We start from the raw sequence: 13,847 nt of genomic DNA, 5'->3' as shown, positions 1-13,847 counted from the left end.
GATTGAAAAGAGTCCTTGGTTTGGAAAACGAAGTAGCCCGACTAATAGTTACAGAACTTACAACTTTAATAACAGAGTCGACAGTTTTTCAGTGTTTTCCTTTTTTTATAGCCTGCGAAAACAGCCGCCTCTCACGCCGAACGCAACAAGCGGATCGGAGCGTGAGAGGCGGCTGTTTTCGCAGGCTACTTTTTTTAGGGCACTCGGTAAAAGGGATTTCCATCTACTTTCGTCGAAACATATGCCTCTGTCACGCAATCTCCGGCGCGGACGGCGGTAAATATCCTGTCCCCTACCGTGTCTACCCTCACATGGAGGCAATAGAATCTTCAATTCTGCGTTTTTATATTATTTTTTCAACAGAGGAGAGTTGGTCAAAAGTTGTTTTGTATCTTTGTCGTCCAGCCGTGGAACTTAATGAACTGGATCGAGAACAGGAGCGTTGTGAGCTGAACTCGAACGATTTTCTACCGCTCGTCATTTATATTCCACAAAGTTGTTTATCATTTTTTGTAGACTACTGGGCTGTACTCTCCCATGAAACTTATAAGGAGCTCCAGAGTTGGATGAACTTAACATCGAAGTCTAAACCAATATGAAAAGCACAAGGTTTTTTTTGTAAGCCATAGTGTTGAGGATTGTAAACTGGTAGCTGGGGTCTACTCGAGAATCGAATGGTCTATATCCAAGGTTTATGTCATAAACCGGGAACAGCCACAAATGACAACCCGTCAAGTGATATCAAAAGTCAGACATCTAAAAAAACAAAACCAACGTGACATTTTGCGAAATGGTTTAGCGATTTGCAAAATGGTTTAGCGATTAATTTGCAAAAGCGAGATCTTATCGTAGAGATATCATGACGAAATGATAACTTGCGTGATATCATGATATCATGTTCTCAAGATATCCAGATGTTATGATATCTCACAGATATCATGATATCAAACAGTGATATCATGATATCTACTTTTGACCGCGATGGCCCGCCATAACCGGACGCAGAAGACATTTTGGGAAACATGAGTAGGGGTATGCGTCCTCTCCCCCTACGTATCAAAACGCTCCGCCGCCTCTGCCTTGTAAGATTTTTTTTCCAAAGAAGCACTGCTATTTCTGGAATGTTTGCCGACCCGATAAGTGGAACCCAAAACTGCGTCGTAGCCGCATAGACGTGGCACTGACTGCATATAAACTAAACCAGAGGACAAACTAGTATTTACAAACTAGTAATTACCCGAGAAAAGGATGTACTGCTATAGCCCTGGGTTGCACAAGTCCTGACTCCACGAGGATCAGCCGATTTCCGCCATCCAAATCAGCCACTTCAATCTTTTTCGTGCCTGCGTCAGTCCAATATAACTTCTTGTTGATCCAATCCACTGCTATGTCATCGGGCGTATCGAGATTATCCTTGAGAATCACTTCAACATGAGAGCTGTTTTTTACGGGTGCCCGCTGAATGGTCTCGCTAAGTGCGTCACTCCAGTAGATGTTTCCTGCGTCAACGTCGAAATCCAAACCAACAGCGTCTTTTTGACCAGAGATTATTAGTTCCATAAGTGATGTATTAAATCGAAGACGGCGTATGTCGAAACGGGTTGAAAATAGAATAAAACCTTCATCGCCTAAGGAGAAGCAAGTCAGAGGAGTTATTAGGAAACGTCTACTGCGACAATTCGCTATTGAGACAATGCCGTTAATAAGTGCATGTTTATTCAGCTTTCTGATTGTTTTTCCTCCCCTCTAATCAATCAAACGAATTCCGGTTGACTTTTTGAATACGTAGTCTCAAATAATTTTTTTTAAAGAGTCTGGTTGCCATGTACTTATTTGATATACATGTAAAGTACCGCCATTTCTGTCTACAGCCGCCCCCCTCCCCTAAGTGGGAAAGGGTTTTTGTCGGGGGAAGGGGGCGGCTGTACACAGGCTACCTGAAGAATGTGCAATTTTTCCTTAATAAACAAGATAGCCGAAAACTTTTCTTTTTCAATTCCGGGAATATTTCAGTTGGATATGAGATGGTAGATAGGCTAGAACTATCTCAAATCCAACAAGCGAGAGGAACGATTGTGGCTAGCTTTTAATTAATTTGAATTTGGGTATATGTGTTATTATAAGGAAAGGATCTTTCTTTTACTGGACGCTTCAAAAAACGAAACATCAAACCCCATCATTTTTTTTTTAATTATGTAGTACTGAGAATTTGGCGGAGCTGATAAAGACAAAACCCACTAGTTTTGATGTGATGATTGTTTTTAATCTTCTCATCACCTTTCTGCTTGACAAAGTATTGATATTGTAAGGAGAAATAAGATATGGATCACTCGTGAAAATTCAACTTAGGGCCTCTTCACATGAGCCCGGTTTACGAGCTGTCTCAGTTACCAGGACGGATTTTGACCTTTGTTCATATGGAAAATTTTAGCCCGGTTGACGGGGATAAAATTCAAGAAACGAAGGCAAAATGGCGACACATAAAGTTGCATCTTTCGCGACTATCGTAGCTTTATTGACCCATGTAACTTTATTAATTAAGCTAATTCGCATATTTCTGAAGTGGAAATAGATACAAGGCAAAATTAAACCATTTGGACCGCCCAATTACGAAAGGGAAGCTATTTTCTCAAAAAAAGTTGCGTCCCGGCGACCGGGCTGGAGCGTTCATATGGGAAAATATTCTTCCCGGTTGTCGATAGAAGATAGAAAATATTCTTCCCGGTTGTCGATAGAAGTTGTCATATGAAGAGGCCCTTAAGGGCCTCTTCATATGATCCCGAGATCTCGGCTCACTCCTATTTTCTTGTGAAATTTTGGATGTGTTCATATGAGAAGGTGGGCCAGCCCGGTTACCGATATCTCGGTTTCTGCAACCGAGATCTCGACAACCGGGAAGAATATTTTCCCATATGAACGCTCCAGCCCGGTCGCCGGGACGCAACTTTTTTTGAGAAAATACCTTCTCTTTCGTAATTGAGCGGTCCAAATGGTTTAATTTTGCCTTGTATCTATTTCCACTTCAGAAATATGCGAATTAGCTTTATTAATAAAGTTACATGAGTCAATAAAGCTACGATAGTCGCGAAAGATGCAACTTTATGTGTCGTCATTTTGCCTTCGTTTCTTGAATTTTATCCCCGTCAACCAGGCTAAAAGTTTCCATATGAACAGAGGTCAAAATCCGTCCTGGTAACTGAGACAGCTCGTAAACCGGGCTCATGTGAAGAGGCCCTTAATTTGGTCGTTATTAGGGCCTGATTACATGAGCCGGGCTGGCCCGGCTAGCCGGGCTGGCTCGGTTTGCCGAGATCTCGGCACGTCTGTTAAACGCAACAAAAATCAACTTCGCGATTACATGACAACCGGGCCAGCCCGGATAGCCGAGATCTCGGTATCGCGATGCCGGGATCTCGGCTAGCCGGGCTGAAAATTTTCCATGTAATCGCGTTAACCGGGCCAGCCCGGCTAAGCGGGCCAGCATTAAATTTCTCTTCCGAGCACAATATCCGACGAAACAAATCAATGCTACTTCTTCTAAATAGGATGTAGAGGTAACGTAACCCATCCAGCTGCATAAGTGCAAAAAATTAACCACCAAATTGTCGAAAAAAGGTGATTAAGATCATTCGTGCTCTGATCATTCATGCTAGAACCAGGCTGAAAGTCATCTCGGCAAACCGGGCCAGCCCGGCTAACCGGGCTCATGTAATACCGGGCTGAAAGTCATCTCGGCAAACCGAGCCAGCCCGGCTAACCGGGCCAGCCCGGCTCATGTAATCAGGCCCTTAGACTCACTTCTTACCTAATGCGCGACATGTTTTGTTGTCTGATGTTAACTCGTATCCTTCACCGCATTTACATGTGTAAACACCTTCGTTAAATGAACAACCTTGACTGCAGCCTCCATGGATTTGGCATCTTTCATCGTCTAAAAAACAAAAATTATTAGGTCGGGAATTCATTCAGTACTCATGTTTAAGTTCACTTGGAACTGGAGCCACGCCACTCTTTATACAACAACAACAACAACAACAACAACAACAACAACATAACAACAACAAAAGGTGTTTCTACCTCCAAAATAAAATTACGTAGTCCGAGAGAGCAGAAGTAGAGATGAAACTAGGTGTTTGTTTCTCTGCTTCTTGAAATCAGCAAAAAATATATCAGATTCCTTTTAACAAATCGACCACATTTTTCTTTGGTTTACACTTTTGTAGACCATAGAAATAACGTCACTGCATAGTTTTGGACATTTTCTGGCGTCATTTCTCTCAGTTATTACGAAAATCTTTTACATCCTTTGTCACTTTTTCTTAAAATTTTATTGCCGGTTTTTTGCCGGCGTCGAAAACCTTGCCTGTAAGACTACTTTACTATTCAAATATACTTAAAAGAACAAATTGTGTATCGCCATACAGCTATGATTTTATTGAACTACATAGGCCTTTCGACCTTACGGTCTTCTTCAGTGTAGTAACATTTGAAATGGCAACGATCAGTAACATGAAATTTATAGTAATTTATAAAAGGAAGAAAAGGGAGAAAAATATTTTTTGGAACACCAACAGACAGTTGACCCCCAACGCAAGAGCACTCCAGGTTGTCAGGGGACTGTCTGGTGTCCGTCCATCAATTTTTAACTTCATATTCTAATTTTAAAATCACCTTAAATCTCGATTTTTTTCTTATTTCTCTAAGTTTTACTAATCCTTTAAGAAAAACTATCTCCTCCCAAAAATAGATCACCCCAAAACATAGATTTCTGGGACGAGCGTAGGGTTTTTGCATTGCTTAAAAAGCAAACGAGACATTTTCAAAAACGCATGAAAAGCGGCAGAAAAAGAACCTCCCCGGTACGTAATGCACACGGATCAACCCTCTTAAGGTCACCAGGTTCACTAGTGGACTCTAACTCAGTTAACTTTTCAGGAGAAGATTGGCTCAATACTACAAACTACTACTTTTCTATTTGTCTTTTCTTCCGTATCACAAAACAATTACACAAGAGCAGAGGGTCCCCCCCCCAAAGGTGACGTCATACCGGTGGAAGTGCCCGCGAGCGGAAACACAATCACACTTCATTTTAAAAGTGGCCCGGTCAGGAATATCATATTTAGATATTGTTACACTTAAAGTGTTATTGTTTGATGTTATTATATGGGTTAACAGCTGCTATCGATTTCCCAACCAACGTTGTCTTTCCCGTTCATGGCCAACTTATCTTACCGCTTTCTGTAGCCAAAGGGAGAAATCGACACTAATATGGTCAGAAAGTCACGAGAAATTCGCGATAATATTAAATCGATAAATTCGTATACATAAACATAGCATCCACTTTTGTAAATGTGCTTTTAAAGCGGTGGTTAGGTGATGTTAAAAAACATCAAATTGAACAATACAATAAAAAGCAGTTCTTAATTTTGTAATATTTTCGAGTTTGCGTCAGCAACGTTAACGTTAACCATAGGTAACCATTTTTACATCAATAAAAATAAAAATAAATAATTTATAACGCTTGTAGTTAAAAGGTAAAAAAAATACGTACAATGAATGTAAACTTAGAGCAATCCAGGTCTAATGTACATCTTTTAGTATTAATAAGTAGTCCAAATTTAAAAAGATCTTATAAATAAAATAGAATAAATAGTTTTCACAACGTAAAGTGCGAAGCTCAAACTTTACTTAAAAGTCATACCGTTCGCACTGTTATAAGCTGTTCAGTGTCCGATCAGATTTGTTTTCCTTTTTCAAACTTAATAGCAGCTTTCCGGACGATGAATAGAAATTCAGGCTTCAAGCTAAAACAAAGTTGGTAACACTATATCTTCTAATCTTATTCGTGTCACAAATTTAATTCACAGGGGCAGAGTTCGTTGTCATATCATCACGCCCCCGGCAGCGTATTAAACAGTCATTTAATTAACAGCTCCTTATCTTATCGTCACTCTGTTTCAACAGCTAGTTCAAAACTGGTATCCACTGAAGCCACACCATGAACTCCCAGAAGGACACTTTTCCATTTTCGTCTTTGTCCATTTTCGCGAAAGCTTTATCCATGTCGACAGTTTCATGACCGAAGAACTTCATCATCCGTTCAAACTGTTCTCGGTCAAGCGTATCGCTATCATCTGTGTCAAAACTCTTGAAATAGTCGAATGCTTTGGCCAGGCTTTCAAACTTTTCTTTGTCGTTTAAAACTTCGAAATGTTCCTCGCTGCGAAGCCAGTCGTTGAATTCTTCAAAGGAAATGTCGTGGTCTCCATTCTTGTCCACCAACAGAAAATAAAGCCACGCTTGTTCACGTTCGAGGCCTAAATCTTCTTCTAATAAAATTTGCATTTCTTGTTCTTCAAGTTTACCGTTTCCATTCGTGTCGTATTTTTCGAAAAGACTTCGAACGACGATAGTTGGAGCATTTTTGTTGAAATAACTCAATCCGGCTTGCATTTTTGAAAAATCGTTTCTTCGACAACTGCTTAATAAAAATAGAAGTTTTTCTGTTTAGTGTTGCTGCAAGAAGTCAGCCTGCTCAGTTATATAGCATACAGAACTCCAAAAATAGTCTAAAAATAGAATCACACGCTGTCATAACGGTTAACTTCCCTTCAGTTGGGTCTAGGATAGGAAATGTGCACTCGATACACATTGGGCTTGGTTATTGAATAACAGCTAGGACGCCCAGCCTGTTTGACGAAACAGTTTTCTCACAGAAGTAAACACTTATCATCCTAAAATGGCGGATTTCCGATCAGCGTGACGTATAGGTAATCTTGAATGGATACTAACTGTTGAATAGTTTAATTGTGGTTACCCTCACGTGCAACGTAATAGTAAGGAAAAAAGGTTTGTAAGGCCAAGTAAAAGAAAAAATGTTTCTCGCTAGGATTTCTATAAAAAAGAAAGCGGTGGCGGCTTTTTTTTTGGTTTTTGTTTTTTCCTCCATCGTCAATTGCAAATTCTCCAGAAGTCAACTAAATCCTGACCTCTCTAGTACGGACCTAGCGTGCCGAGGCTTTAAAACAAGATGTTGTCCTGATTTCGTATTATAAAACGCAGACAAAAGCCATGTCTTACAAAATGTTCTTTGTACTTAATTGAGGAGTAACGCCTGTTGGTTTTTTGTTCGTTCCAACTCTCCTAATAACAAATATTAAAAGACGAGAAGCGGCCCCCCGCCCCCCCCCAAAATGAAGCGGGCGGGGACGAAAAACATTTTTTTTACTTGTCCTAAAGCAGTTTTTTAATTCAAGTTTGACGGGATATTTTTTTAAGTTTCTTATCGGCATTGTTAAGAGTTACGGCTCAAGCTTGGCGTCTTCAAAGGATTAAGAGGGAATAAAAATCCGCCAGGACTTCGAGTATTAATTGAACTAAATTACGTATCAAAATTATTTACATCTTATTGCAAACTTCTGTTCTATTTTTTTAAAATATCCTATCAAAAGAAATCATTTAAGAAACATCGAATGAACAAATTGCGAAGTTGCAATGAATTCCACTGAATCGCTTAATAAAAGCTACACGTGAGATTTACCTACAGCTTACATGGTTCTTGTGAACTTTGAAATTCGTTTTCTCAGGCTCTGATATAAAATTGTTGTTGGTGTTATCACGGATAATTACTTACATCTTTAGTTTTTTAAAGGGGTAGAGAATACCGCAATATGATTAAATTATTCTGGTACTCAATTTTTGTCCAACTAAAATTAATATTGCTCGATTTCCTGATGGATTACGTCTTATAATCTTTGTAAAACCAACAATACTAGCACACATAAGTTGTCAGACTATCTTTTTCGTTTCGTTCCTTAAATCAGTCAAAACATCAAGGTAATAGTTTACTAAAGTAGGAAAACTCCAAATTGGTCATAACATATTAAACCAAAACGGAACAGGGTTGAAGGAGATTAAGACGGATTACAAATGAGAAAACGTGCACGATTTAGGTTCAAGTTTTAAATTTCACACCATGTTTCTAAACCTGAAACTATATTTACCCTCGGTATTATGAAGGGTATTAGGCCTCTAGCAAGTAATGCTAATAAAAGCGAGCATTTCACAGTATACAGCACAAAGCGCATGCAAAGACCAGACCACAACACCGGGAACTCCATGCCCTACTCTTTACGATAAGTGTGTGGGTTCTTTTACGTCCCCTGCTATAGCTTCGTATAGGTTTTTTTAAAACCCTATGTCTTCCTGTATTGGGCAACATCTTTAATAATTAAAACGAAATTACTTTCAGGGAAATTGCTGGTGCTAATTGAATCTTTTCTACACCTTTAACCGCAAACAGCAAAACGTAAACAAAAACTAAGCTTCCGTTCTAGTTTCCTTTCATCAACCTCATTTGCAACTTGAGTGTTCTGTGTAAGCTCTAATAGCGTCATAATGGGTGTTCCCTGCTTAAATGGTTCAGTATTTTGAATCCCCCCGGAACTTGAACTAAAATTTTCTATCAACAAAGATGACTGAAACCAAAAGTTGCTAAAGCGCTTCATTTGAATAGAAAGCAATTTTAACAAGTCATTCCTCGGCATTGCACTGCGCGTAATTAGCGCGCGCATATTAATAGCCTGCGTGGCCGCTAGCATATTAAGGAAATGGCGGCTTTTTTGCGGCTTGTTTCGCGAGAGAGAGAAATCGTCGTTTTCTCGTACACGAATACCGGGGCCTATCATTTTTTTCTTTTTTTCTGAGTCTAGCGATCACCTCCCTTCCATGAAATGAATATAAACAAATATCTATTGAAGAAAAATAAATAATCAACGGAATGATGTGAACTTAGCCAGTACTCGTGCTAATATAATTGTGACCTCGAGATCACTGCATGCTAGGAACAAGTTGAATCAGTGCCGATTGAAAAGCATGTATCAAATTGTTCCTTAAAGTCGATTTGGCACATCTATAGCTATATTTCGCGCTTTGCTTTCTCCCTATTTTTTCTGCTCCCACGAAACGTGAAGTAAACGGTATATTCAAGATTTTCCTGCTCCTAAAAGAATACGTGGACCCCACTTTTTTATTTCAATTATAAAGTTCCCTTTAGATGAACAACAAATTGGCAAAGTTTGAACGAAAATCCATCGACAGATATATTTGGATGGAATGACGTTATAGGTCTGTATAGCGAACATTTCATTTTTTAAAGAAGCTACGTCACTGGCATTTCGCGGATTCTTGCTCTAAACTATTTTGTAAGTGAAGACGCGCGAAAACAACTTGAAAAGTTTAGCCTCAGGTTTTCAAGTTGTCATCCATTTTCATCCTATCCATCCGCAGCCAAAGACGATTGTAAACGGTTTCAGTGCTCTAATATAACAATCGCTAACACAAATGGCCCATAATTGTCAGGTTTCCTACGACACAAATCTATATATTGGCTATTCAAAAACAATGTTTAAATCCGTGACAAAGTCCCGTCAAGTTCTTCATTCATAATCCATCTCAATCTTCCCCAATATTAACCATTCTTGTTCCATTATGGTTTATTAGCACCTCTTTGGCTTTTTTCTGATTAATTAAATTATTATTTTGAGTATTTATTCGATCGAAAGGTAATTCTGCACATTGCATGCCAAACAAGACTTTAATAATACATCGTAACCGGCTTGGCTCCTTAGCTTTACATACCAGTTTACGCTTCACTTGTCACAGCTTGGTACGTACGTGACTGATAGGGCGCGGTTTCTTTCAGGAAATCGTCACAACTGGATGTGCAATGGAGCGTTTTTACTCACGTGACGAGCATCGATGCAAATGTATTGGAACAAAAAAAAGCGTTTAGATAAGAAAGGACTTCAAATCCTACAAGATTGGCTTGGTACACCAACATGGCCGCCGTTTCTTTGTTTTGGAACGCTAATATGGCCGCCGCGACGTCATGCGAAAACACTCTATTGTATGTACGAATCGGGTCGATTTCTCTTGTTATCAACGATGATTTTCTCTTTCCCAAGAATGCAACAAATCCGGTCGTAAAATGGTACACTGTACTAAATAGGCGCAGTGAAACGTTCTTTCTTATGACGCAAAGCCACCCCTCGATAACTCTTCTAAAGAACTAGAAGAAGAACTCTTCTTTGTCATGAATTGGAAAATCCGGTTTTAAAAATGAATCTGTCCAGCTTATCAGATGCAGAGTATTTTATGAATGTAGGTTTTTCACTATTCATGCTCAAAGGAAGTTGCTTCTTAACAGAAAACGCTTTCTATTCCTTCTTTTAATACGCAGGCTGGCTTAAAATTAAAAATCAGTACTGAAAAGATATCCAGAGGATTATAGTGAAATGCACTTAGCTTCAAGCTACGTGAAGTTAGGACCATAAGGAATATCAGTGTAATTTATCTTGGAGGTGGTTCCTTAGAAGTATTTTCAGGGGGGATCTCTGTGTGTTCTAATACCCACAATTCAGATTATTCTCCTGTAAAAAGCCCCCCCCCTCCCCCGCCGACGTGGGAGTTTATCTCAGATTTTGAAGCAGGGAGAAACTAGGAGCTTTCTTCCCGAGCTCGGGAACCCAAGGGAGTTTTTCTACTCCCTCTGGGTAGAATGCTAGTCTAACGCCTCCCCCGATTTTGTCCGGTTTCCCTAAAAGTTTTCTGGTGAACAAGCCATTTACGCCTCTTGGTGGAGAGACGCACAGAGAACATTACACAATGACCCAGCCAAAGATTGAACCCTGGCCGCTCGATCCAGAGTCCAACGTGTTATTTAAAAACCATTGGGCCAGCTCGTCTCCGAAACAAGGGGCATGTTTGAATTAAAGAGAACACTAAAGTAATCCAACTTACCGCAGTTTTGCTCATCGGAATCATCAAAGCAATCATCTTTTCCATCACACCTCGCGTTCAAGTCTATACATTTTCCACTTTTACAGACGTACTGATTCGCTCCACAAGGTCCGTCATCTAAAAAATAAACCAAGTCAATTACATGTCTCAAAATGTTAGTCATAGATACTTATTTGTGTGTTCAATTCTAGATGATTTATAATAAACGTTATGAAAAGAGCAACACAAGTTTAACCCGATCAAACTGAATTTAGAAATGCTGATTCTTTAGAAGGGAGGATGCTTGAAAGCCATACGTTATTGCTGACTGCGATTGTAATTGGCTATAAGATTTGCAAATTGCAAAACCACTCCAAACTTTAACAATTTGCAGTTTTGATTTCTTTCTTAATAACTGTAAAACTGTTTGGTCCCAATATGATCACGCGTGGGCTGGCAGGAAAGAGTTTCTTTGTTGGTTCTTGCTTTGTTCCTACAGCCTTTCACTCCTTTCTTTAAAAGAAAAACTCATAACATTGTATTCAATGTGTCACGTGTGCCACATTTATTTTGAATCTGATTGGCCGACAGCACAGTACCTTTAAGCTTATTGGTCAGAGCATGTTTTTTTGCACGAATCTTTTTTAGCCAATCCAAGAGCTCGCAAGGCAACTTTGATTACCGAAGATGACACATAACGTTATCGCGACTGACAAACCTGTGGCTCTCGGATCGCAGATCAAATTGAATCTTAGCACTGTTGCTTTTTGAGAAAAGAGGATAACCAGTTAATCCAGTGAAAAGCTATATCGCACGAGAATTAACAGAATCTCGACACAAGTAATTTCTGGCCGGAAACGATTCAGGCATATTGGTGGGAGGCAAGCGCTTACTCAACTTCGTATTAATTCCCGTTCCCACACTTGATTATTATTTCGACAAGTCATCATACAAAAAAAACTCACCGCATATTTTTTCGTCTGATTTATCTCGACAATCCGCCTTGCCATCGCATTTTTTGGTTTTCGTTACACACTCGCCCGTACCGCACTGGAACTCCCAGCTGTTGCACTGGAAAGGACTGGGGTTCGGTGTGCTGCAATTTAATTCATCTGACTCGTCTTTGCAGTCCACATCGCCATCACAACGCCAGCTGACATGTACACAGGAACCGTCCTCACACTGAAATTCATTGTTGCTACATTTCAGCACATCAGGGCAGTCAGCTTCGTCCGAATTGTCAGGACAGTCTTGATCACCATCACACTTCCATTTGGCAGGGACACAGGTGTTCGACTGGTTGCAAAGGAACTCGCTGGTTTTACACTTGGGTGAAGTACAATTGAATTCATCAGAATTATCTCCACAGTCGTCTTGGCCATCGCATATCCAACGGACTGGAATGCAAACATTCGCACCCGATTTACATTTAAAATGATCGCTTCCACACTCAGCCGTGGTACAATTAACCTCGTCTGACCCATCGGTGCAATCGTTTTCGTCATCACACACCCATCTTCTAGAAATACATTTTCCCGAGTCTTCACACTTAAAGTAATCGCTTTCACACTGAGGTGTAGTGCAGTTAGCCTCGTCTGACTTGTCCGGACAATCGTTGTCGCCGTCACAAACAAAGTACTTCAGAATGCACTCGCTTTTGTCATGGCATTGAAAGTGGTTGGCGCTGCAAGTGCTGTTGCAGTTTTCTTCATCTGAATTGTCCAGACAGTCACTGTCGCCGTCACAAACAAAGGCCTTAAGGATGCACTTTTTGCTGTCACGACACTTAAACTCACTGGCGCTGCATAACTGAGTGCTGTTACAGCCTTGTTCATCTGATTTGTCTGCACAATCATAATCACCATCACAAATCCAGGCTCTTGGTAAACATTCCCGGCTCTCTCTGCATCGAAATTTTGATGACGTGTTACACGGTTTATCAGCTTTAAAAAGACACCAGATGTTAGCAAGCTTCCTTAAAATCAAACCTTTTTATTTGCTTTATTCTACTATTTATAAACGAACGAACGAACGAACGAACGACCAACAGACAGGACGAACGGATTAATGGATGATTGCATGGATGGATAGATGACATATAGATGGATGAATAGATGAAAGAAAGAAGGAATTTAGATGTAAACGGATAAAAGTTTTAAGAAGAACGAACGCAAGAATGTATAAACTGAATGTTGTCAATCCTTAAAACATTATATAATTTCAAAATTGCCACAATGAAGTTATTTGCTGGAACTGTCTTCACTCCTTCAAACTTAGCACCACCAAGATATTTTTTACATTCCCGAAAACATCCTTTATTGAACTATATTGTTTACAAAGAAATAAAGTTTTGGCCTTACCATTCTTAGTTGTTGGCGGTTGTCGAGTGGCTTCGCTTGTTCTGTTACCTCCAACGCAGAGCTCTTCGCCAATTTCTGGAAATCTATCGCAGTTAAAACTGCTTGGCCATGTGTAGCCGAAACGTTTCATCAAGTCTTCACAGCCGTGTTTAGCACTGTTACAAAGAGAGCGGCAAGGCGGAGCTGGAGTCTCTAAAGCCGTGCAGACCGGAGCGTACACGGAACAAAGAAAAAACGCTAAATCGTCCGAGCAACCCACTTTCACCAATGGGGAAAACTGGTGAACTTCAAGCGCAGCCTCTTTTTGCGTTTTGTGATTCAAGATGTTTGGAAATATCGTGGTATTGTATTCAAGACCCTGGCAGAGAGGAATAGTGAGTGCTTCACAAGTGTTGTTTTTCGTTGTTGGTGAAATCGTGGTGGAAACATCTCCATCTACTGGTGGCAGGGTTGGGATGGTTATTTCACATCTTGTCCCTTTGTAATCCGGGGGACAGCTAAAAGGAAAACAAAATAATTAGTGTTCGCCTTCTGTGGATTCGATATAGTATAATCAAGTAGAGGAGAACAACCAAGACGGTCAATTAAGTTCATATAAATTATACTAATAGAACCACATATAATACAAAACCAACAGACATAACCTATTGCACATTTTAGAACGGTTCCATGGACCGCCGTTTACAGAATTAACTGAGCACTTGTTCC

The 13,847-nt window shown here is 40.0% G+C and overlaps 2 protein-coding genes across 2 annotated transcripts in view; both read right to left on the bottom strand.

Moving 5' to 3' along the window:
- LOC144638087 (uncharacterized) overlaps positions 1-13,847 on the bottom strand; it is a 36,670-nt gene that overhangs the window by 14,600 nt on the left and 8,223 nt on the right. Inside the window, exons 8-12 of the mRNA XM_078497214.1 lie at positions 13,140-13,636; positions 11,745-12,722; positions 10,801-10,917; positions 3,806-3,931; positions 1,238-1,628 (exon numbers count right to left, since the gene is read on the bottom strand). Coding sequence (XP_078353340.1) covers positions 1,238-1,628; positions 3,806-3,931; positions 10,801-10,917; positions 11,745-12,722; positions 13,140-13,636 — 2,109 coding nt within the window. The remainder of the gene's footprint in view (positions 1-1,237; positions 1,629-3,805; positions 3,932-10,800; positions 10,918-11,744; positions 12,723-13,139; positions 13,637-13,847) is intronic.
- Positions 5,950-6,453, bottom strand: LOC144638315 (uncharacterized). The gene has a single exon (XM_078497546.1). It carries the CDS (start codon positions 6,451-6,453, stop codon positions 5,965-5,967), a length of 489 nt encoding a protein of 162 aa, XP_078353672.1. The 3' UTR covers positions 5,950-5,964.

The sequence above is a fragment of the Oculina patagonica genome, chromosome 14 (genome assembly GCF_052425735.1).
Source record: "Oculina patagonica isolate OP01 chromosome 14, crgOcupat, whole genome shotgun sequence".
NCBI classification, from domain to species: Eukaryota; Metazoa; Cnidaria; class Anthozoa; order Scleractinia; family Oculinidae; genus Oculina; species Oculina patagonica.
Note: the sequence above shows the minus strand (reverse complement) of the source record. Positions and strands in the feature narration are given on the sequence as shown.

Excerpts from the sequence above, each read along its gene's own strand:
- LOC144638315 (XM_078497546.1), bottom strand. The coding sequence starts at position 6,453 with ATGCAAGCCGGATTGAGTTATTTCAACAAAAATGCTCCAACTATCGTC.